This window comes from Pelophylax lessonae (assembly GCF_965119305.1).
Source record: "Pelophylax lessonae genome assembly, chromosome: 3".
NCBI classification, from domain to species: Eukaryota; Metazoa; Chordata; class Amphibia; order Anura; family Ranidae; genus Pelophylax; species Pelophylax lessonae.
Window position 1 is genome coordinate 148,547,053 of NC_138770.1, and position 25,819 is coordinate 148,572,871.

Sequence of the window (25,819 nt, forward strand, 5' to 3'; positions counted from 1 at the left end):
CAACAATGCCATTAAAAAAATATAAAACAACATTGGTCCCGACCTTATTAAACGCGGCAAAGGGAATAATACCAAAAAAGTGGAGAGAGATGGACAGTCCAAAACTAAAAGAATGGTGCAATAAGATAAACAATATCTTCCATATGAATATATCTGTAACTCTCAAGAAGAGATCCCAATAAATATGAAACAAAAATAGGGAAAGTGAATAGATTTTAAAAAATCAAGTATACTGAAATTAGTGCTTAAACATTACTGTAGGCGGGGGAAAATAGGAGGAAGAAGGCTATATGGGTAGAGAAAGGGAGGGAGTTCTGGGGGGGGGGGGGTCGGGGCAGTAAAGGGGATAAAGTATTATAAGTTTACAGTTATCGAATATTGTTTTTCTTTATAAGTTTATGTGTATATGCAATTCCACTTTTGGAATTTTCTGTGAGATACTTGTACATTTTATATGCAAATAAAATAAAAATATAAATTAAAAAAAAAAAAAGATAGGCCAGTGTTAGATCATGGATGTCTATAGATGTAGCGATTTTAGTGTTAGGCTGGATTTCAACTTTAATGGTACCCCAAACCCCAAAAAAAAGATTTGTATGAAAATTCTCAGTACATTCAATAACTTGATGAATGTCATTCAAAAGTACTTTGACATTTTGTTTGCTTTTAAAAATTGATTTTGGGATAATTGGACTTTCCTGAATGTAAACCACATACACTGTTAGAAAATTGTTTGTTCAAGAAAAAATTTTCAACCGGCTCCTTCTTCAAATTTTGTTCTCACTGCAGTTGAAAATGAATGTTTGACCCCCCTACTGAATAGAAAATGTAATGTTGTTAAAACGAAACATTTCTAACTAAATTCTACTAGTGTATACCCAGCTTTACTGGTGCACTTATAGTTAGAATGTAATTTTCTCTCAGAAAAACTAAGATATGTTTCTTTGTTTCCTTTCCTTAGGTATGCCTTACATTTTATTGTGCAAAGCAGTATCTCCTATCTCATCATGATCACGGTAGGCATGGAACATATGCACAAGTAAGATATATGTTTGATTAATCATATTTTACGATAGATTAAAAAAAATTAATTTTCTTTTATTTTAAAACTGTCCTAACTTGGAAAGTTATTCCATATTTGTCATTTATTAATTTTGCTTTGCTAATATTTTACAGTTGCTAATTATCTAGAATACAGATAAATGTATATCTGCTGTGTTGGGTATGCATTGCAGCACTGTTCGGAGTTTAGTTGGGTTACTCAATCTGTTTATTTCATTTTAGTGAAGTTGGTTATGTTGGGTATGTTACATTATCTGAGCTGAAAGCTTTGCACTGCATGCAAAGAGCCAGCGCTGTAACAAATCCTCTCTCTCTCTCTCTCTCTCTCTCTCTCTTTTTACCTGCAGTCAAAGATGTTCTTCAGATAAAGGTCAAAGTGTATTCCTTTCCCTACTGTCCAAAGGTCACAGTCCTGTGTTTGATAGAAGCTGTACACAACTTGATAACAAGGAAATTCATCTATCTCTCTTCAATGGATCTCTTCTGCAGGGTTGACACTTAAAATGTGGGGGAAAAAAAAATCAAAATGGAAAAGCTTTGTTTAAACAGGAAAGTATATATAAAACGATTAAAAGCAGCCTCTCGATTGTCCTGTTTGACCTCTCTTGACTTCTTCAAGAGAGGCTCTTAAACTGTCCAACAGACGAAACGCACCAAGCAAGACTGTCTGGCTGTTGCTTTTAAAATGATTTCCTGTTTTACTGAAGGCTTTTACTCAAGGAAAAGCTCCTTTATTTTGATTTTGTTTCCACATACTCATATTTGAGGGTCAAGTGTGAGGCACTATCTGGCAGGATTGAGGGTTTACATGTTTCATCTACACATGTTATAAATGAAACAAATGCTTTGTTTTCTTAGGTCTTAATAAGTTAAGTTCTTGAATCCCAGAGGCTTTTTGTAAAGCTTTGGGTGAGTAAAACCTCCATTCCTAGGTCCACATCTTACTTGGTAGCCAGACCTCATGACTGCTGAGGCATAGGCTTGAATCCCAACTGATTAAGTAAACCTTGCCCACATAAAATAAACCAAACGTAGAATAATTTAGTTGGAAAGGCAAGACCACAGCTTTATTTAAATATTTTAAATACAGACAATTTTCCAACTAGTGCCAGTCAGTTGTACTGTGAGCATATTTTCACAATCGGTTACCCAAGTCTAAAGAGCCTGTCCTTACCAGAAGTGCAGGACCGACATTATACTAATTCCAACTTCTAATCAAAGGCATATGCCATTACGGCACTTTTTTTTGCTGGCAAGGTTAAAAAAAAGCTAATAAAGCTGTGACAGACCACATATAGGGTAGGAGGGTGGGAAACTTTTCCAGTCGCAGTTTCTAAAAGGCACAGATTCTACCTCAGAAATGACTTTTAAAGGAGCTCAGACCCCACCCCTGTACCTTATGTATCTTTATGTCATTTAGCCAATCCTCTTTAACCACTTTACATATTGCTTGTTACCACGCCCAAATCCTAGCCATGCTCCCATCAGTTAAGGGTCCCTTACCCTATGGGGTCAAGGGGTCTTCATTATTAGTCTCAGCTGTCCACAAGCTTTTATATACAGTATGTGAGATGACTGATGCTCAGGGTTCTCCCTCTACTGTGAGAGTATGTTGCTGGGTGAAAACTGCTGATATAACTCTGAAAAGGTACAAGCGCTGCCTGTTTTGTGTTGGGAAACCCATTAAGGGTCAACTTGTTTGTCCCTTAATGGGTCTGAAAAATATATATAAGTTTAGTTAGTGACTCAGAGGAGCAGATATTTGTTTGTTTGACTTGCTATACAAAGCCATAATACATTAAACTGTGTTTGTTTACTGTCTTACGGAATAAAAGTGCAGGACCGACCTGCTTGGGCTGTTGCACCCTGCTACCCTGTGTAGCTGCTGGCTCTGAGAGTGGAATCTAGGAGGTAGGTAGTGCTCTGCAAGGGATCCCATCATAGGGATTTGGGCATCGCTACTAGCTACCCCCAGATCACTCAACAGATGCTTGCAGCCACAGAGTAAGGTAGTTGTCGGGTAATAAGGAACTGGAGTGGGAGAAGGACATGTGGCAAATACAGTACATAGCTAAAAGCTGCGGCTTGAGACGAGTGCAGTGGAGGCTTGGGGCTGTGGGTGCAGGGATGCCACAACAGACTGTGGATGCAGCATAGACAGTAGGTGCAGTGATGGCATGGCAGATGCTTGGACTGTGAATGCAGTGGGGACTGCAGGTACACTGGAAACTGTTGCTTAAGAGAAGAAAACATTGCTGCCCCATCACATCCAGTGCTGAACCACAGGAGTTAGGTAACTGTAACAGATAATTGAGGTGAATATAGATCTACTTTTCTTTACACACAATATGACATGAGCTTGTCGTTTTCCTTATTTTCATTTTCATTCAGTCTTCCTATTCATTAAGTGGTATAATTTCTATTGTTACTGAATATCATTGTTAATTTAGACCTGCATAATTGCAGTGAGAAGGACTTTGCTTAGGACTGTGTCTAGATTAGGAATCGCCTCTATGCAGTAGTGAAGTCATCATGCGGTGCATTGGCATACACTGGCCACAGATGTTCTCTGCAGTAAGTGCAGACTGTGAAGAAAGGCACTCACTCTGGTTCAATAATCAGTATAGGGCTGTGATGGCGAACCTTGGCACTCCAGATGTTTTGGAACTACATTTTCCAAGATGCTCTACTAAACTGCAGAGGGAATGAGCATCATTGAAAATGTACTTGCAAAAAAACCTCTAGGGTGCCAAGGTTTGCCATCACTGGTTTAGACGATGTCTTTTTTATTCATTTATTTATTGTTAAAAAGCTTCTAATTGGGGAGGACAATGGGGTATGGGATACTCTAAAATATCCAAGCACAGGACACTACATAGGACACCTTCTCTTGGTGATAGCAACACAGTCTTTCACTCCCAGCTGTGGACCAGGAGAATATTAGGCATAGAATTAACAGAGGCACCCCTCCATTAGATAGCCATACAATCGATTTATTTGTCCTGAGACTTTGAATGAGGCACACCACATACGACCAATGAATAACTAGTTTCCAATATTGTTGTTTTAATAAATTAATAAATATTGCATACCAAAAGTGGATAAAATGGTAACAAGCTGATTTGTAATGAATTCATATTAATGCATGTCATACATAATTAAATATAATGTTGACAGTATACAATCCAACTGGCAATACATGATTAAAACAAAAGTTGCATCCAAACGACCACACGGTGGATAGCACACTAGGTATACTGGAGCAATTTTTAACATCCACAGCTGAGTTCCATAGATAAACTGCAGCTCAGAAGATTGGACTCCACTCCACATGGGCTTGAACAAGGGAAGGGAGTAGTCCAGAAGTCAGTCAGGAGGGCTGCAGGGCTTAGCATCCTCCTAAAACACATGGTCCCCCTTCCTCCAGGGGAAGAACAAGTCTGCAGAGGTTTCAGTTTATTTACCCCCTCTCTGACCACCTAGTGGGCATACTTCCACAGGGATTGACCAGAGGGTAGTAAATATTAAGGTAAGAGGTTTTCCTTTCCATCCCTAAACTCTGGAAGTTTCTAAACAGAAACAGTGGAAAATAATCAATCTTTCCACCTGGAAAACCACAAACAGGCCAAAGCAATCAACGCTACCTTCTGTAACTACGGATTAAGCTAAACGCTAAACTTACCTAGCAGCCTGCCTAGGAGGGTGCTAAACAAGAAAACTAAATAGCAGGGTAAAGGGAATTCTGTAGTAGAAAAGGGTAGCTATACGTCACTGGCTTTGTATACTGTAGAAGCTTTACGCTGTTGCACCATTATACAGGCAATAACAAATGTTTAAATACTATACACTCAAAGTATCCAAGTATATATTTATACAAATTCTGCATATTGAACCATTTAACAACAGAATCCCCCCAAAAAGTGGTTTCATGGGCAAGTTTTTATTTATTTATTGCATAGTATTTCAACAAACTTCCATTGATTGTATAATGGTACAGCTGTAGCATTGGAATTTTTCTGGGTAAAATTTAAATTAATCAGCCCCTGTGTTAGTATACTGTTGGCAGTGCAGCTCACATAAAGTATATTGTGCTCCTTTTTTAGAGGCTCTGGAGTTTACTTATTTTAGCCTTAAATTTGTTTGTTTTTTTTTTTTAAATCACTAAGGCTCAGTGGTTTTTGTAAGAGGAGCTATTGTCAAATCTAAGAGGATTATTCAATCCTTGCTGCTGGCAGTAAGTACTCATGTAGGTTAATGTTCCAGAGTGAATATCTCATACCCTACACTTCATTAAGCAGCATGACAAGGTCCATTGAGGATCAGTGAACTCCATTATTTCACCTTGTTAGTGAACTCCTACCTACAGCCAAGTGAACTTTTCACCCGCTTGCTACAGGTCTTGGCTCCTGAGAAGGTGTTAAAAAACTCATTATGCTGCTGCTCCATTTGTCATTTTTAGATTACATCCGGAATTCATTGCTAACTTAGCAAAATGATATTCAGATGTATTTTACATACAAAATATGTGTTTTGTAAGCATAGCTTAAGAATGTGTGTAACTATATATTATATGTGTACAGAGTGTATAAGCAGATGTATCTCGTGCTTTCTCCCTGTATGTCTGTCCAACCATCTAAAATATGTTACTTGTCTTTTACCTATCTATCATTTTGTCTGCCCTTTAACCTGTCAATCTGTCGACCTACCTGTTGCTCTATCTGAACGCTTGTACGTCTTCCTGCGTACCTCTCTCTTACTGCGGATCGAATTGTCTTATTGCCCACACAGTTGTATCTCTGTATGTTTGCAGGCTTACTGCACCTTTATATGTCACTGCCTGCCTGGCTCTGTATCTGCCCATTTGTGTGGTTTCTTGTCTCTTCCCCTGTTTTAGCAACTATTTATTAACCTACCGTATCTCATTGCCATTTGCTTGTTTTCCTACCAACCTTCCTTACAGGTAGATCTACCTAATATGTACCTATCTTCATGTCTACCTGTATTTTAAGTATTAGTCTACTTTGCCTACCTGGATGGCTATTTCACTGCTTGCCTCTCTGTATGTCTGTCTATTATCTAACTGCTTACATATTTATATTGCTGCCTACATGCCTATCTATTGGCCACACTGTCCATGTCCATTAGGCTAACTAATTTACTTCCAGTTATTTTGGGTCTTAGACTGTCCATATTTGGTACAATTTTTTTTTAGAAAAGGAATAATTCATGTTAAAGAAAAAGAAATTATCCTTTTCATGGTATAAATTTTAAGCTTCCAGTTACTTTAACTGGGAGTGGGGGGTAGAATTTATTTCGGCCCTCAGCACGCCATAGATGTTTTGACAACAGTCAGAACTACTCATCACCTATAACATCTACCTTTTTATGCCATGCCTTTAATGGTCATTTATTTTTAAATTTTGGTTATGCATAGTTTTTTTTTTTTGTTCTTCTGTTTAAACCAGAAGAGGTGATTCGTATAATGATAACTTGCTGATAACCACATTGCCCGAGAGACATCCTGGAGCAATGTATCGCATGGGGTTATGAGTGAGGAGGACGTGGGTAGGTGAGTGGATGAGTAGAGAAATTGGATAGTGGGGGGAATTTGGTATGAGGTCAGAAATATAGGTAGTAAGTAAACTGGTAGATAGGGGGGCATCAGATGAGGTGTGTGAAGGTTATGATTAATGAATAAGATTATGATTGTATTTCTTTGCCACTTTTTTCTTGATATTTTGCTGTGATTTTTAAGAAAATATGCACAAACACAGGTACAAGATGTGTATCTACCCACTCAGTAAAAGATCTCCCAAAGCCCAACTCCAGGCAGCTATAAAATTATCCCTTGCATCGGGTCTTTGCTTCACTGCAAGGGTTAATTGTTTGTTTAGGTCTAGGGGAACAAAAAGGTTTACTCACCTGATCCTCTGCTCCTCCCTCCCCACAGCTAGACTGGTCCCCACAGCCTCTCCCCCCCCCCCCCGTGCTCTAGTGCTCTAGATTTATGACCTCATCAAGACAAAAGTGGGATTCATAGCCCTGCATTGGACATGTTAATGAAGAGGGACAGTCCATGCTGGAGCATGGAGGAGTGCTATTTGCTGTGGGAGGGGAAGAGCAGGTGAGTAAAACTGTTTCTCCTCTTCGCTAGACAAACTAAGCAATCAATTCTTGCAAAGCCCCACTGCAAGGTGTAATTTTTAAATTTTCACAATGTTGGCCTTTATCTCAAAGCCTAACTTTAGATTTTCTGCCCACCCCACCCTGTTCTCAAGTCCTCACACCTATTTATGTTTTAAAAATCCCTTTATACGCACCCTAAATTTAGAAGTCTTCTAGCTGGTCACATGACTTCACAGGTCCCTTTTTCTTTTCCAGTGATAGCAGTGGCCAATCCTAAATCATTGTAAGCGCCATTCCATGAAGCAGTACTGTGATCCCAGGCTGGTGTAATGACATGTTTCTAGCAGGCGTGTCCTTGACACCCCGGGCTCACAGAAAGTGGGTTGAATGATGCTGGGTTAACAATGTAAAAGCAGACACTGCTGATTTACAGAGCCAGGGCTGGTTGAAGACCAACCTGCAAACACTCAGCAGATGTTTTAGTCTGCAAAAATGCCCCAGGTATTAGGCAGCCATTCCAGACCTGATTTATTTATTTATTTCTGTCATCCCATTTTTTTTTTGATCTCTCGTGTTTCTGTCCCCAACTGATTGCACTCTGCCTGTGCATTCGTTCGAGTTTAAATGGTTTTACTTTCAGCTAGGTGTTCCGTGAAAATTGGAAATAAGCAATTACTACAATGCATCTATATTTTATTGCTTGCTAATTATCATTATTGGATTGATGAATTGCTATGCTGGGATACAGTGAATGAGAAGAAGCCTTAGCCTTGCACTGCAATGAGATAATATTGAGTCATTGTTTCATTCCAAATACATAATACGGTCTACATTCACCTTTATGCCATTACTTTATAATGATATATGTTTTTTACTCAGTTACAATAATTTTAACCTATATTAAATCCTCACATTACAATAATCTATTTCTGACTTACCTATCTACCTGATCCATACTGTAGCTTTAATTGGTAAAACCAATGCTGAAAAACCTGTTTTTTCAATTTTGCTAAATTAAATATGGTTTTATTCAGTAAGTAGGTACAAAGTGCAGTGGTGATGCACAAAATATAGGCACCTGTAAGAACCAATCAGGTCTCAGCTAACCATTTTCAGGTCAGTCAGAAAACCAAAATAAAGTTTATTTAGACTTGTTTGGCATTGCAAAACTGCTCTAATGCAATCAGAAGCCAGTCAACCAAAACCCAAACCCTATTCAAAATGAAAAAAAAAATTGGCAAAACAAACCTATTAAAGGGTATTTCATAACAATGAAATTATATTATTTGGTACCTTTTGGTCTGTTAAATATACCATTAAAAATATTTTGTTCTTTTTTAAAAATTTACAAAATACCTTTTTGATCTTACGGAAAATCCTGTGAGCTGATAACTTCCTGTGCTCTCTGGATAGGGTAATGGTTATAAATTACTACTCTGAGGACTACATAACCACACCCTTCTATGGTATGGTTTATAGGAGAGGGTGGTGTTCCAAAGTTCTAACCTCTTTCTGTTGGCCTAATACAGAAAGACTAGTAAGTGTTGTCATTTTAGGACTGGAAGTGTGTTACTGGCAGAATCTCTTGAAAGGACTGGTAAAATTCAATATATAACATTTTTCTTTCCTGGTTTAGATACACTTTAAAGAACACTTTACTAGTATTATTAATGTAATGGTCAACCTGTTTTACCCCGTTCCAGATTTCATTACTTCTTTTACCCTGTTGAGATTTTATTAATTGAGATTCAATTGCTTTGACTGCCCTTAGAGGTGAAAGGCTAGTGAATTCTTACAATCCCAGAAACTGTTTTTCCATGATTGCACTAATTAGAGGAAAAGTAGGAGAATTCATTGGCTTGGAATTCTCCCTTGATCAGCCAAATTGTTTTGACATCATTAGTTTCTACTTATTTAGTGAATGTAAATTACAAGGCATGTGAGCTTCAGTACAAAATTTGCCTATGTGTTTATTTTGTAGACATGTTAACCACTTTACGTCTGCTCACAGTAATACTACTGTGGCAGAGTGGCTCGTTATCGTCTGACGACGTAGTATTAACGTCGTCAGACACTCCCCCTTCTGGGCGGCGCTTGCGCGCCGCCGGAGGCTCGCTCCCGCTGTTTTCATTCACAGCGGGAGTCGGGCCAGGGGAGGAGCAGCGGCGATCGCCGCTGCTCTGCCCCGATCGCCGGGGATCTAGTGTGGAGATCCGCCCGCCTGTGTAAACACAAGCGGACGGATCTCCATAGTGACAGGGAGTGACAGATCGGACTGTTCAGCATAGCTGGACATCCGATCTGTCCATGACTCACTCAGTCACCTCCACCCCTACACGTCAGTAAGCACCAGGCATACATTAACCCCTCCCTCTCCAATAAAATTAACCCCTTCCCTGCCAGTGTCATTTTTACAGTAACAGTGCATATATATAGCACTGATTACTGCAGTAATGTCACTGGTACCCCCAAAAGTGTCAAAAATGTCAGTCAAGGGTCCGATCTGTCCGCCGCAATGTCGCAGTCCCACAAAAAAAATCGCAGATCGCCGCCATTACGCGTTAAAAAAAAAAACACCAAAAATGACAGAAATCTTTCCCTTTGTTAGTAAACGCAATAACTTTTGCGCAAACCAAAGCGTATACAGAGAGTCTGACATGGGGCAGTATAAAACCTACATAGGTGACTAGCCTTCAATGTGATTGTACCAAATCCTTAAAGCGGAGTTCCACCCAAAAGTGGAACTTCCGCTTTAGGGAGTCCTGAGCCCCTGACATGCCACATTTGGCATGTCATTTTTTGGGGGGGGGGAGCGGGTACCTAGTTTTGACAGGTACCCGCTCCCACTTCCGCTCGGAGCGCCGCGGCGCCCTGAGCGGAAGTTCTCCTCTCCCCCTCCCTCCCTGCAATCTTCTGGGACACGTCAGAGGATCCCAGAAGATTGCCGGCCAGTCATGGCGCGCAGCGCGACTCGCGCATGCGCAGTGGGTACCCGGCTGTGAAGCCACAAACTGTAACAGCCGGGTGCCCACAGCAGTGATGCCGGCGCCGAGGGACCGTTGGACAGGTGAGTAAATGGCTGGAACTCCGCTTTAAGTCTTCAATGATTACCAATAAAAAAGAAAAGGACACTGGGACTTTTTTCAGGCACAACCAGTAGCTTTACTACATATTTAATTCATCATTTAAAAAAAATATATTTTAATTATTCTGGGTTATACTGTATACTGTATTATATTGGGCTATATACAGTATGTCGTATACATCTGAAGAACCACTTAAAACAGCCCCCTACTCCAGTCCTTCAACCCCTCCCTCTTTTCCTACTCCCTTCCTACTTCACCTCTTTCTCCTCCAACTCTGCCTCCTCTGTTATTATGGTGGAAGGAGAGACTCTGGAGAGCTGAAGTTATCTGGGAAGAATTGCTAGCTGAATAATGCATGGTGAAGAACTATTGAAACCCCCTTCCATTAGTTTATGGCCTGGGCAGTCCCACATTAAGATATTTAACCACTTCCATACCAAGTCATAGTAATATGACGTCGGCATAGTGGTTGTACGGATCCGGGCGGCCGTCATATGACGTCCGCCCGCTCTAGCTGCTATTGCGCGCCCCCGGGGGCGCGCAGCGCAGCGATCAGGGATGAGGCTCGTCCCTCGGACATAGCCCATCCCTGATCAAGGTAAACAGCCAAAAGAAATTGGCTGTTTACCATGTGATCGGCTGTGTCAATCACAGCCGATCACATGAGCGGCTCCAGCACGAGCCGCTCGTTCTCTTTGCAATGCGCGCCCCCGGGGGCGCGCAGAGCAGCGATCGGGGACGAGGCTCGTCCCTCGGACAGAGTCGATCCCCGATCTAGGTAAAGAGCCAATGAAATTGGCTCTTTACCACGTGACCGGCTGTGTCCAATCACAGCTGTTCACAAATGTCAACAGAGAACACGGTAACTAGCTGTCACCGTGTTCTTCTCCTCACACACTGATTCTGTGTGAGGAAGAGAGTGTGGTAACAGCTAGTTACCGATTACAGTGCACGCTAAACACACTGATTGCCCCCCCCCCCAATAAAGAGCACCTGTCACTAGCCCATCAAAGTACCCGAGTACCTGTCACCAGCCCATCAGGTACTCTGATGACAGGTACTCGGGTACTCTGATGACAGGTACTCGGGTACTCTGATGGGCTGGTGACAGGTATTCGGGTACTCTGATGGGCTGGTGACAGGTATTCAGGTACTCTGATGACGGGTACTCTGATGACAGGTACTCGGGTACTCTGATGACAGATACTCGGGTACTCTGATGACGGGTACGCGGGTACTCTGATGACGGGTACGCGGGTACTCTGATGACGGGTACGCGGGTACTCTGATGACGGATACTCGGGTACTCTGATGACGGATACTCGGGTACTCTGATGACAGGTACTCGGGTACTCTGATGACAGGTACTCGGGTACTTTGAGTACCTGTCAACGGAGTACCCGTCATCAGAGTACCTGAGTACCTGTCACCTACCCATCAAAGTACCCGAGTACCTGTCACCTACCCATCAGAGTACCCGAGTACCTTCCACCTGCTCATCAGAGTACCTGACGCCTGAAGTACCCGAGTACTTGCCGCCTGCTCATCAGTACCCATCACTTCTCATCAGTACTCATCAGTACCTATCACGTATCAGTACTGATCATCAGTACCCATCAGTACAGTATCACCTATCAGTATCAGTACTACTCATCAGTACCTATCACCTGCCTGTCACCTGCCCATCAGAGTACCCGAGTACATGTCACCTGCCTATCGGAGTACCCGAGTACCTGCCACCTGCTCATCAGTACCAGAGTACCTGTCACCTGCCTAACAAAGTACCCGAGTACCTGTCACCCTTCATACAGCCACCATGTCCAAGTCCAAAAAGGTTTATATACTTCCTCCGTTTAAACCTAAATACTGGTGTTATGGCAGCAGATAGCTGTCATAACCCTGGTATTTTTTTAAACGGTGGACGGTTGGCTTTCCGATAAGGGTGGTCCCAGCGGCGGATTCGCCGTGGGATCACCCTTCCGGGATGGCGGAAGAGGTGACCCCCCCCCCTCCCGCCGCGTCCGGTCCTTTTCCCCGCTTACCGGACCCGCCGGCAGCGGGGAAAACGATCCGTCCCGGATCCTCACAGACAGGATGTCGAGTGAGGGCAAGCTTGCCCTCACTTGATTCTATGGTCTTGGAGGACCGGAGCTACGGAAAATGTTGTTGCCTAGCAACCGGTTTAAAGGTCTTTTTTTTTTTTTTCATTTTATATAATAATTTTTTTTTTTCTATCTTTTAGTGTACTTGTGAGATCTGAGGACTTTTTGACCCCAGATCTCACAAAAAAGAGGTCCTGTCGTGCCTTTTTCTATTACAAGTAATGTTTACATTTCTTGTAATAGAAATAAAAAATGATCCATTTTTTTTTTTGTTAAACAGTGTAAAAATAAAAAATAATAAATAAAATAAATAGTAAAAAAAAAAAAAAAAAAAAAATTAAAGCGACCGGTCCCCGTTAGCTCGCGCGCAGAAGGGACGCATAGGGAAACCCCGCCCACATATGTAAACGGTGTTCAAACCACACATGTGAGGTATCGCCGAGATCGTTGGAGCAAGGGGAATAATTTGAGCCCTAGACCTCCTCTGTAACTCAAAGATGGCAACCTGTAGAAATTTTTAAATTGTCGCCTATGGGGATTTTTAAGTACCAAAGTTTGTCGCCATTCCATGAGCGTGTGCAATTTTGAAACATGACATGTTGGGTATCTATTTACTCGGCGTAACATTATCTTTCACATTATGGAAAAAAATTGGGCTAACTTTACTGGTTTCTTATTTTTTAATTAAAAATTTAATTTTTTCCAAAAAAATTGCGTTTGGAAGACCGCTGCGCAAATACGGTGTGATAACAAATATTGCAATAATCTCCATTTTAATCTCTAGGGTTTCTGCTAAAAAAAAATATATAATGTTTGGGGGTTCTAAGCAGTTTTCTAGCAAAACCACTGATTTTAGCTTGTAAACACCAAATGTCAAAAATAGGCCTAGGCAAGTGGCTAGGATGCATGATGATGCTCCTTGGATGTTGGGCCCCCTCTATATGGCTAGGCTGTGAAAAAGTCTCACACATGTGGTATTGCCATACTCAGGAGGAGTGGCAGAATGTATTTTGGGTGTCATTTTTGCTGTGTACATGCTATGTGTTAGGAATATCCTATAAATTGACAAATTTGTGTAAAAAAAAAAAAAAAAAGTTTTTATTTTTTTCCCACATTTTCCAAAAACTTGTGGAAAAAAATGACATGTTCAAAGGACCCATAATGCCTCATAGAATATACGTTGGAGTGTTTGCTTTCCAAAATGGGGTCATTTTTGTGGACTTTTCCATTGTATTGGTGCTCTAGGGCCTTGAAAAGTGTGATAGGTAGTAAGAAAGTTTTATGTGTATTTATGCTCCTAAAATGCCTTATGGTGCTACTTGGACGTGGAGTCTCTTTTTGTGGCCAGGCTGTGTAAAAGTCTCACACATGTGTTATCACCATACTCAGAAGGAGTAGCAGAATGGATTTTGGGGTGTCATTTTTGCTGTGTACATGCTATGTGTTAGAAATAGCTTATAAATTGACAACGTTTTGGGAAAAAAAAGAAAAAAACATTTTTTTCTTCATTTTCCCAAGAATTGTGGGAAAAAATTATAACTTCAAAAAACTCACCATGCCTCTTACTAAATACCTTGGACTGTCTACTTTACAAAAAGGGGTCATTTGGGGGGTATTTGTACTGTCCTGACATTTCAGGGCCTCAAGAAAGGAGATGGGCCATCAGTACATCTGGTGTGATCAATTTTCAGTAATTGGTACCATAGCTTCTAGACTCAATAACTTTCACACAGACTAAATAATATACACTAATTTGGGTTAATTTTACCAGAGATATGTAGCAGTATAAATTTTGGCCCAAATGTATGAAGAAAAATTAATTTTTTGCAAAATTGTATAATAGAAACTAAAAAAAGTGTTTTTTTTTTCAACATTTTTGCTTATATCACGAAGAAAAAAAAAACCCAGTTGTGATCAAATACCACCAAAAGAAAGCTCTATTTGTGTGAAAAAAATGATAAAACTTTTGTTTGGTTACAGTGTAGCATGACTGTGCAATTGTCATTCAAAGTGTGAGAGTGCTGAAAGCTGAAAATTGGTCTGGGAAGGAAGGGGGTCTAACTGCTCTGTATGGAAGTGGTTAAAAATGTCAGCCGAGAATGGGGACCCAATTGGAATTAGTGGGGACACCATATTTGATGGAAGATTAATTTTATTACCTCTTGGCCCTTGACTTTTTATGTGAGTTTTCTCCAGGCACATGGACAAGAGTAGCAAACATCTAAAGCATAGGTGTCCAAACTTTTGGCTTCTCTGGGCCACATTGAGTGAAGAGAAATTTTCTCGGGCCGCATATAAAATATAAACTATAGTTAAGGTATATAAGTAATATAACGCCGCCGTGCCCTTCCCGCGCTGCTGCCCCCCCCCACAAGCACTAATTTAACACAACTAGAGGATGATCCCTTCCGAGGCAGCCTCTGCCTACAGTTAGTTGGAAGCCGATGTGGCCGTGCCCCCGACCCGACTTCCTTCTTCCCCATCAAAAAAAAAAAAAATTGTCAGGGGGCAGTGGGCCGCATTGCCTAGGGCTCTGGGCTGCATGCGGCCCCCAGGCCGCAGGTTGGACATGCCTGATCTAAAGTGTCCCGAAAGCTGCACATCAAGACAGACCTGCTGTGTAGTGGTGAGTGGCAATCTCAGCCTGGACCCCTGCAAGGCCACGCCTCCAAACGCTGTGCAGTTTTTGGGACACTTTGGATGTTTGCTACGATTATTTGGAGCATAGACAAGCTCTCTTCCTGGCCAGTACTCACAGCAGTGGGCACAGGATTAGTGTTCCTGCAAAGACTGAGCGGCTCACATTCACATCTTTTGTGAGATGGACAAGAGGCTTAGGGCAAGCAGCAGCAAAAATTAAGCGTACAATCACATGGCCATAGGCTGTCAGCCCTGTCCCATAGTGAAGCCTTGAAACTCCAAAACAACACTATCCAAAACCCACCCTACTGTCTTCAGTAACATCCTTCCCATGCCAGCTGTGTTACTGGAGTGGAAGCTTGTTGCCCATATGCGAGCTTGGCACTTCAACTGCTTTCATACCAGTTGGCAAAAACAGCCCCCTTCCTCTAGTTCATGGCCTAGGCATGCCAAGCATGTTACCACCCATCATCATTATTTTGTTTTGTGTTTTTTGTTACACTTCTTTTTACCCTTTTTAAATTATTTTTTTTTCCTCATTAGGCCACCCCTACCCTGATTAAACAAACACAGGCAGGAATGGCAAGTCCATTACTAAAATTCTTACAAGCAGGTCTTTTTTTCAGCTGGAACTTGGTGGAACTCAGTTCCACCACCTCTGACTCAGGCCCTCTGCTTCCCGCTCACCACCATAACTTGTAAACGCAGAGGTCTGGCTTCTGTGTTTACACGTGACTGCTTGTCTCCCAAACGCACCCACAGATTTATTCCCCTGAGTAGCTCTCACTGAGTGTAGGATGGGGACAAGGGAGATGGGTGCAGTGCAGATGCCGACACCCCCACTGGATGATTTCCCCGCAAGTGAGAGAGGTGGAGCTACAGTGTACTGTGCTGAATGGGTGCTTAACGCAGCAACAAAAAAAGTAAGACGTGTGGAAGATGGTAAAAACAAGCGCCTCTAAGTGCAGTGAAATGGTGTATTTTATTAAACCCCACAATAGGGCTACTTACAATAGCTTGGTAAAAAAAACAGGCACATCAATAAGTGTAGATGTGGATGCAGAGGTATGCAGCTGTGTAAAAAAGCTGAACTTTTCACTTTGTATGCAGCACACCTTGAAATCTGCACTATGTACATAATGCACCTCTGAACTCTGCACCCTGTACATAATGCACCTCTTAACTCGGCACTGTATGTAACCCCCCCCCCCCCCGAACTCTGTATGTAATGCACTACTGGTATTTGATGCATCTTCCTCTGTTCATGAAATCTGATCACACCCACAAATTGGTGTGGGTGTGTGTGTGTGTGTGGGGGGGGGGGGGGTTGGGGGGATTGTAATTGAGTTCCTGTACTTATTTTCTGAGAAAAAAAGCCCTGCTTACAAATGTTCAGTCCAGTGGATTATTGGGTGTTCAGGATGTACCATTGGCTGGAGGTAGCCTAATAGAAGCTATAAGTACTCCCTGCCCTTTAGCACAGGTCAGAGAGGGCTTTATTAGTGGTTTTGTGACCGAGAAGCTAATTTTTATTAAAACAAATCAGACCTGGATCATATGGGACTACCCAACACTCATTGCAGACATTACTGATCTAACCAATACATTTATTTTATATATATTTACTAAGAAAAGACCTAATGCTATTTTGGATATACCGTATAGGGATATGGCAGGGAATTTGTGTGCACATGTGGTGAGGTATTTTCGATACACAGCTTTTTTACAGTTTTTTCTTTTAAAGGATAAAGAGAGGTACTATGAAAATAAATGGACTGTCAGCCACAACTGCCTGATTAGCTCCACTGACCCTAAGCTAAAAGCTATATCTGAAGAAAAAGGGAAATTACCCCAATTAATAGAAAAAAGAAGCTAAGGTGTTAACTTTTGAAGAGTTAGGTATCCATCAGTTGTTGGACTTTGAAGGCACCATAATAAAAAAACAACGCTTTATTTTAGATAAATATTAAAACCACAAAAGTATGTGTCGACTTTTGGTAGGGAGTGTTTTGGGTACATTGCTATTTGTCGCTATAGTTACCCTTTGTCACATCTTTCTGATGCTGTCACCTGCTATCCTAACTGGCCCTATGACATCTTACTCCCTACCACAGGCATACTCTATATTGTGATTACCTGATACCTTTCTAATTGGCCATAAGCAGTGCGTGCTCCTCCAGCTGCCTCAGCAGGTCACCCCTCGTGATTACTAATTACAATATTGGTTTACTATCCTCCTGGTGCCTTTTGGTTGGCTCCAGCAACATCTTCCTATGGGTAGGTATTGTTACCTGACTTGTACGATCTTTCTTGTCTTGTTATTTTCTCCCTTGTTCCCCACAGTGACCCCTCTACTCCTGAGACCCTTGATTTAGTGATCTATAGCCCACCCAGCTTGACCACGACTGGAGGGGAGTATACCATCTTCTCCCCCTCCTCTGTGCCAGCTGGACTATTTTTAGATGTTAATTATGAGAACATTCTTGCCAGTTAGTGTTCGATTTGGCGATATGTGTTAATTGGTTGGACATACTCAACTTGCGATATCAATGTTATTTTTCTGATGGCATGTTATTATACTAATCTCATTCTATCCTACTACACAGAATTTATATTCCAAACCGCTCCGGATGAAGTCTGAACACCAGGCGAAACATGTAGAGCAATTGGACATATTGGTTTACTTCCTTTTGGAAGCTGTTACTGTATTGTACAGGACGCTCTGCGTTGCCTGCACCGTGGTGCGGCCTGTGTGCAGCGTATAGCGCCCTTCCTTTCCCTTGTATATCATTCAAGTGCAATCCTGTATTGTTTGTTGTATTGTATGTCTTAGGTGGTGAGGTCCTCCCCATTCACCTATCATTTGTATCCTCTGATCAATGGTCTTCGCCCATGTTGATCGGTCGACACATACTTTTGTGGTTTTAATATTTATCTAAAATAAAGCGTTGTTTTTTTATTATGGTGCCTTCAAAGTCCATTTATTCTCCCCCTTTTTGTAATTCTGACATTTAGGACGTGGCACATGGTTCCTTATTGTATTACGCCCCTGTTTTTTGCTGCATCAGGGATAGGCGTAGATATTCTATTTAGTTATCCATCAGTTGTTACCTAAAATGTATAAACTTCATGCCCTGGAGGTAATTTGATAAAAAGCTTCTGTGAATCAGCATACAAACTACATCAATTTTGAGAACAAATGACGCAAACAAAAGATTAAATATATATTTCCTTCTAATGGATGTGTGAGTTATTTTGAGGGGACAGCAAATTTACACTGTTATACAAGCTGTACACTCACTACTTTACATTGTAGGAAAGTGTCATTTCTTCAGTGTTGTCACATGAAAAGATAGAATAAAATATTTACAAAAATGTGAGGGGTGTACTCCTGTTTGTGAGATACTATATATATGTAGCGCTGATAATCTCCTATGTTGATGTGTGTCTGTATACTTTAATGAAACGTCCATGGACATTGCTATGTTTGAGTAGTTGGAGCCATATAGTGACCAAATACTGGTAATGCAGCTATGTTTTTTTTTCTGAAAGAGACAGGAAGTGATTGTTGGTTTTGGGAGGTTTGGTGACCTACCCATGAACACCTTCTTGTGCAGGGCATGCTGGGTAGGGGATAAAAGGGGCCGGAGCAGCCATTTTAGGTCTCTTGGAATTGTGTGGCCTGCCTGAAAAGACCTGTGGGGAGACGGTGGCCAGATTGCAGAGACACTCATCCGAGCATTGGAGGACGGGATCCACCCAGTGGGGCTGAACGGAGCGATTGGTCCAGCTGATGGAGAAGCAAGTTTCAGTCACCGGACAAAAGTCACCACACAGAGCCTCTATCCAGCGTGTGAGCGGGTCATGGCCCACAGTTTGTTAAATCTCACATGCAGTTAGACTCCTATACAGGCCTCACTGGAAATTATAGTTCCACGAAGCAGCAGAGCAACTGATACTGAGGTTTGAGGCCTATCTACCTTGATGTCTCAAGAAATGTTTAAATAGTTGTTACAGCTACACCAGAAGCATTTTCACTTCAATTTAATTCACCAAAATTGTGGATTACAAATCACAAGGAGCCACTTTAGCTAGCGAAGAAAAGAAGATCCAGGACTAAGTACTCCAAAAAGTGAGATCTCACACATAGCTTATAAAGAAGGGGGAGCTCCCAGGTATAGACATAAATATATGTATACTGTTTCTTTCTAATTGTTTATATTGAAATCCATTGTGTTGTTGTATTATCCTGGAGTGACAATACAGGTGTTTGTACTATCTTACATTGTATTGTATTGCATTGCATCACAGCTGTGCCAAGGGGATTGAGCCAAGTTAGTGGGGTTTATTGGTAGAGTGCAGGCCCAGATCAAACCAGCAGCCCTTTCAGGGGTCAGTGCTACACGTGGGGGCTCGTCCGGGATCCTTTCACTCTACAAGAAAGCCCACCCCCCTTCAGGCTACCATGGACCCCATCAAAGTAGTCCAGTAGTGTGAAGCAGAGGGGACACGCTCAGAAGCAAGCGTGGCCATTGAATTTCCAGGGAGTGACTGGGGAAAGAAACAAATTAAAGAGGTGGTACAAACATTGTCCCCGGACAGAAAGGCTTACGTGGTCGCAGTGAAACCAGATCCTGGGACTGACTGCACCTATGCACTGATAGAGTGGGGACGGGATGTCCCTGAAAATTTCCACGGTGCCAGTGGAAAATTGTCTGAAAAGACAGTTTCACTTGACACATCCCAGCAAGCATGAAGGACACTCTCCCAGTCAGAAGCAGTTAGAACCTTTAGACTGGAAAGCAGTGGCTGCTGCTAAATCACTGGCAGAATGACAGCTGGCTGATCTGAAACGACAGTACCGTGACATACAGGAGAAGTTTCAAGAGACCTCCAGTATTATAGCTGAACGTATTAATGGGTTACGTGTCGGTTTGGAGGACCAGAGAGATAGCCAGATAACACCCAACCCTGGGAAGGTGCTGAAGAAACGCACCCAGGGCCGCTTGCAGGAAGTAACCATCCGGAAGGATTTCCACATTGATGGCCAGATAGGAGAAAAGGGGCAGAAGGACAAACTGTCCTACACCAGCCTCCTACACCAAATAGAATTGGGGCTACAGAAAGGATATCTGGAATCTGAAATTAGAGAGGCTGTAATCCATGCCATCAGCCCAGGTTCAAGTGTCAGGGGTATGTTGGAGAGGAAAAGTGGATTGACCTTGAACCAGCTCAAGAGGATACTGAAAAGCTATTATGAGGAGGAAGATGCCACTGAGCTGTTTCATTGTCTGATATGACACAGGATAGTAGAGAGACTCCTCAGAACTTCCTATTTCGGGCCATTGAGCTCAAGGACCGCCTGCTGTTCGCATCAAGGGAAGAAAGAAGCGGAGAGCATTTTGGAGCCGAGCTAGTTAAGAGGAAATTCCGGAGATCTGTGACTACAGGATTGAGGAGTGACTATTTCAAGCTACAATTGAAGCAGTATTTGGAAGATCCCTCAACTCCGGATGAGGTCCTCATTAAGAAAGTGAATGAAGCAGATAAGATGGAGATTGAGAGAGACCAAAAAAAGAGGAAACTTCAAGCTTCTAGCACCACAAGTGCTAAAATACAGCAGATAGGTGTCCCCTCAGACACTCAGGAACTGAATGTACTGGCAACAAGCGTTGAACAGGGATCATGGCTTTCACCTGTTCACAACCTACCCGTAAGTCAGAATGGACTGGAGAAGCTGTTCCAGACCCAGAAAGAAATACTGGAGATGATGACCATGCTGATGACTCGTCTGGTGAAACCCCAGACAGAAGAAGTCAAGGCTCCGGAGACTCCTACCATTAACCGCCCTATGAAACAAACACAGAGAGTCTGCTTCAAATGCCCAAGCCCAGTAACTGAGACAAAATCCAAACAGCCGGGGGGAAACTTCAGAGAGCCCCAGTGAAGGAGTCAACTGGGCGCCCGGTTGTAATAGCTAACTCCACAACGACTCATATGCCCCTGGCTGCTGGGATCACCAACAAGCCAGGACGGAAAAGTGAGAGACCCCCAAAACCAAAGGCGAAGGTACAAGCCACCAAGCAGGCTAAAGGTACTGCAATCAGTAAATTTCCCCCCAAGCTAGTGGGACCCTCCCCAATTGTCCCCATCCAAGTAGAGGGGATTTATACGAAAGCCCTGCTGGACACTGGAGCCCAAGTAACCTTGCTCTACAGGGATTTCTATGACAGACATCTCAAGCACCTGCCGTTACAGAAATTGGAGGAACTAGAGATATGGGGATTAGGCACTTCCCATATGATGGTTACCTGCCGGTCAGACTCGCTTTCGACCCAAGTACATCAGGAGAGGCTGAGACTTTTGACACCTTGGCCATAGTGTGCTCTCGTCCCCCAGGGGCTGACAAAAATTCCCTCATCATTGGGAAGAACACTGACTTAGTGAGGAGGCTACTTGCACCGCTTGTGCTGCAGAAGGGGACCCTCCCCACTAAAATACATCCAATGTTGGCCCAGACATACCGAGACCTTAGACAAGAGGAAGAGGCTCCTGAAGAGGGAGTGGGAAAAATCTGGCTCCTGAATAGGGAAAAGAGGTTAGTCCAGCCGGGTGAAGTAATCTGCCTGAGAGCCTCTGTCAAGTTAAGCTGGAAAAAAACAGGTCCTTTCATTGTCCTTGAAAATACAAGCCAGGAAGAAAAAAAGGGGTTAGAGCTTATCCCTAAAGTGTTGCCCACCAGAGTATTGAAGAGGACTCACGGCAAAGTTCCAGTCAGTGTCCGCAACGCGGCAGCTGTGCCAGTGAGGGTGCCAGCCAGACTATTGTTAGGACAGGTCAGCCCAGCAACTCCAGTCGCAGCATGTGGTTTGACGGAAGGACCAGCAGCAGAAATCCCTGTAAAAGAATTCTGCCCGAAAAATACGCTTCTTACCCCTGCATGGAGAGAAAGAGCTAAAGCTCAACTTCTGAAATGGAGGGCAGCCTTCTCAAAAAATGAATTTGATGTGGGGTTGGCAAAGAGTGCCACCCACCAAATTCGACTGGAGGAAGACAAGCCGTTTCGTGAAAGGGTTAGGCAAATCCCATTGGGAGATCTGGAAGATTTGAGAGAGCAACTGGCCGAACTCAAGAGGACGGGCATTATCCGGGAGTCCAGGAGTCCTTATGCCTCCCCTATAGTGGTGGTCAGGAAGAAGAACGGGTCCCTACGCCTATGTATCGATTACAGGACCCTGAACCGGAGGACCATTCCTGACCAGTACACCACACCTCGGATAGAGGATGATCTGCAGAGCCTAGCGGGAGCGAAATGGTTCAGTGTGCTGGACTTAAAGAGTGGGTATTATCAGATCCACATGTGCCCTGAAGACAAAGAGAAGACCGCTTTTATCACCCCGGTGGGATTCTTTGAATTCAACCGGATGCCGCAAGGCCTGTCTGGGGCCCCAGCAACTTTCCAGAGGTTGATGGAAAAGACAGTGGGTGACTGTAATGTTCTGGTACCTTTGGGTACCCTAACTACTCTTTCATAAGTGTATGCGCCCCACCATTCTCTTTTGGTAAGGTGCGCATACACCTTTAAGACTGATGCTGTCATCACTGAGCGCCGGACTGGATGGCTATTTAGATCGCCGGCTCTCACTCACATGTGTTCGTTCAAACTGCTTTGTGCCTTGATGCTAACCTGTCTTGAAGCTCTCATGCTTGCAAGCGTACCTCGCTGTCGGAACCACGCTGCGCTGATCCCTGTATCCCGCTACCGAATCATCCGCTCTTGCCGAACCTCTCCTCTGCTACATTGCTATTAGTGAAAGTACCCCACAGGGGAAACCTCTATAACCTTTGTACTAAAGCTTACACTATCTAGCTCTGCATACTAAGGACTATTACTACATCTGCATTATCTAAGATTGCTAGCTCTTGAGCCTTCTACCACCTGTTCTTGCACTGGGTTGATCTCTCTTGTATGTCCACCTGCTACTCTGTCATCTGCTACCATACATGATTGCTAAACCTATCTGCATCCCATCTGCTACTATCTTACTTTCAAGAACATTTCCTTTCAAGTGTCTGTCATCTACCATCTCTACCCAACCTGTCTCTTCAGCCTATCATCACTGTGTTACTATATACATAAGTCACTCTAGGAAACATCTTATTGAGTGTGTGTATTTACTTGCTGAATTGAGATCATCCACACATGAGTCATTGAGAGTTGGGATTGGTGTCTCAGCGTTTCTCTACATGACTACTGAAGTGGAATATTTCTGCAGCTGAAAATCCACATCATACGTAAAACGCAGGAGCGTTACAGTGACATGAAACTTCTTGAAGTACTAGTTTACCTGGATGACGTCATAATGTTTGAAGGAACATTGGAAGAGCACAAAGAACGCCTGGAGAAGGTCCTGAAGAGACTTCATGATGAAGGTCTAAAGCTCTCTATGGAAAAATGCCAGTTCTACCAGCCCTCATTGAATTACCTGGGACACATTGTGTCTGAAGAGGGAGTGGCAACTGATCCCAAAAAGTTAGAAGCTGTCACTTCCTGGCCCAGGCCCACCAACGTGACTGAACTCGGGTCATTCTTAGGCTTCTGCTCTTACTACAGAAGGTTTGTGGAAGGGTTCGCTAAAATAGCCCACCCATTTACTGAGCTCCTAAAGAAACGGGAAGAAGTTTGTGTAAGCCCAGAGCAGTCAAGGAAGCCAAAAGAAGGGTCCAGAAGGAAGAAAGAGTCCATCCAGGACCAGTGGACTCCAGAATCCGAGGAGGATTTCAGACAATTGAAGTGGAGCCTTACCACTGCCCCGGTATTGGCCTATGCAGACCCTGCCAAACCATACGAGTTGCATGTGGATGCCAGCCGTGAAGGACTGGGAGGAGTGCTCCCTATCAAGAGCATGAAGGGCATCTGCGGCCGATCGCTTATGTGAGCAGAAGTTTGACTCCTGCCGAAAGAAACTATCCAACTCACAAGCTTGAATTTCTGGCTCTGAAGTTGGCAGTGGTAGACAAGTTGAAGGACTACCTTTACGGTGCTGAATTCGTGGTTAAAACGGACAACAACCCCCTCAGATATCTGCTCACCACTGCGAAGCTGGACGCCACCGGTCAAAGGTGGTTAGCTGCTCTCTCAGCATTTACCTTCAGCCTGAAGTACAGACCAGGGGTTGGTAACCGAGATGCGGATGCTTTGTCAAGAAGGCCACATGACCCCCGAAATCCCTCAGAAGACTGGACTCAACTTACTCCAGAAGGAGTAAGGGCCCTTTGGGAAGGGACAAGTCAATACAGGAAGAGTGGGGCCAGAGCCAAAGAAGTAGGAGTATCACAGAGAGAGGGTACAGATCAAACCAGCAGCCCTTTCGGGGGTCAGTGCTACATATATAGTTCAGCCCTGGCCTCCGAGAGGAGTGGTTGAAATCTGTGTGCCTGGCTGCTGCCTCCTGGAACAGATCAGCTTTGTGCTCGAAATCCCACAAGAATATGCCCAGGCTAAATATATAAATTTTTTAGCAACAGCCTAATTTTAAATGACCTTAGGGGGCAATCTGACTTTAGGAGCTTTCAATAAAGTGGGCCTCCAATTTTCATGGATGATCCACTTGGAAAAAAAAAAATGCTTGTGAAAAAACTATTTCAACCAGTAACAATTAGGAAATATGCCTTGTTAAAAACACATGCAGCCAGTTATCACTGTAGTGGGAGTGGACAGAGTCAATCTATAAAGAGGCTGCAGGACATCAGCATCATTGAGATGTAACAAAGAATGAAAAAAGGTTGAAACCCTACCCTCCCCTCACTTCCAAATTCTAAATTATACACCAAACGTCATGTTGTTGCCTACAGGACATTCAATAGTGGCTTACATCTGCATAACAAACTTGCCAGGGGCCTACATGCCCTTCACTAAGAGCTTGTACTACTTGCACTTTATCAGCAGCACTCCTTATCCTTTCTTTATCACAGCTAAAGCACATTATCAGTATGGCTGTTGTGGTCTGACCTTTTTCTAGTGTTATATATATGAAATATATCATATATAAATATGATAGATTTCCAAAAGCCCCCTTATCAGCCCTTCTAAGCCAGCTGGCCTGGCCACGCAGTGAATTATGGTTACAAAGGGTCTGGTGACTTCCCACATTAGTTGCCTTGTCCGCAATCCCATTGTAGCAGTGAACACAGATCTCAAACAGTATCTGCTCATCCCAACTCACAGTTAAAAAAATTAGTGTTCTCTTACATGGGTTTAAGTATATCAACTATGCACCCACCTGCTAGCAAAGCAATTATGCACTTTAACCTCCCTGGCGGTATGATTCTGTCAGGAATTGCATACCAAAAGCGGTACAATTTTTTTCATGGAAATTTGGCGTTATGTATTATAGGCCTACAATTCTTAGTAATTACTGACTTAAACCTGACCAAAACAAGAGTCTAGTAGACATCCCAGATGTGATAAATTTGAAACACAAACGCATGAATTATAATCGAATCAATAATATAATTTTATTATATAATATATCAGGGCTCAAAATTTAAAGTCCTGAGCTACTAGCCAGGCCTTAAGGGTTACTCGCCACCAGTTGCCCCACCCAACTCCTACCCTGCCCCGCCCCTAATTCCGCCCCTAAACACGCCCTCATAAATTATCTCATAAAATGACACTGTTAAATGTTTTTGCATTAATGCAGAAGTTACAAAAATAAATATTTAATAGCGTTATCAGTGCAGCCTAATCAGTGCCCATCAAGGGTCTGGAACCCCCAAATCACCCTCCTAGTACCCCCCCCC

At 42.8% G+C, this 25,819-nt stretch overlaps 1 protein-coding gene across 2 annotated transcripts in view; it reads left to right on the forward strand.

Annotated features, from left to right (window-relative positions):
* Positions 1–25,819, forward strand: part of MBOAT2 (membrane bound glycerophospholipid O-acyltransferase 2) — a 416,068-nt gene that overhangs the window by 127,061 nt on the left and 263,188 nt on the right. For both annotated transcript variants that reach the window (XM_082248995.1, XM_082248994.1), the window contains exon 3: positions 962–1,039. In XM_082248995.1, coding sequence (XP_082105121.1) covers positions 1,008–1,039 — 32 coding nt within the window. In that variant the 5' untranslated portion in view covers positions 962–1,007. The remainder of the gene's footprint in view (positions 1–961; positions 1,040–25,819) is intronic.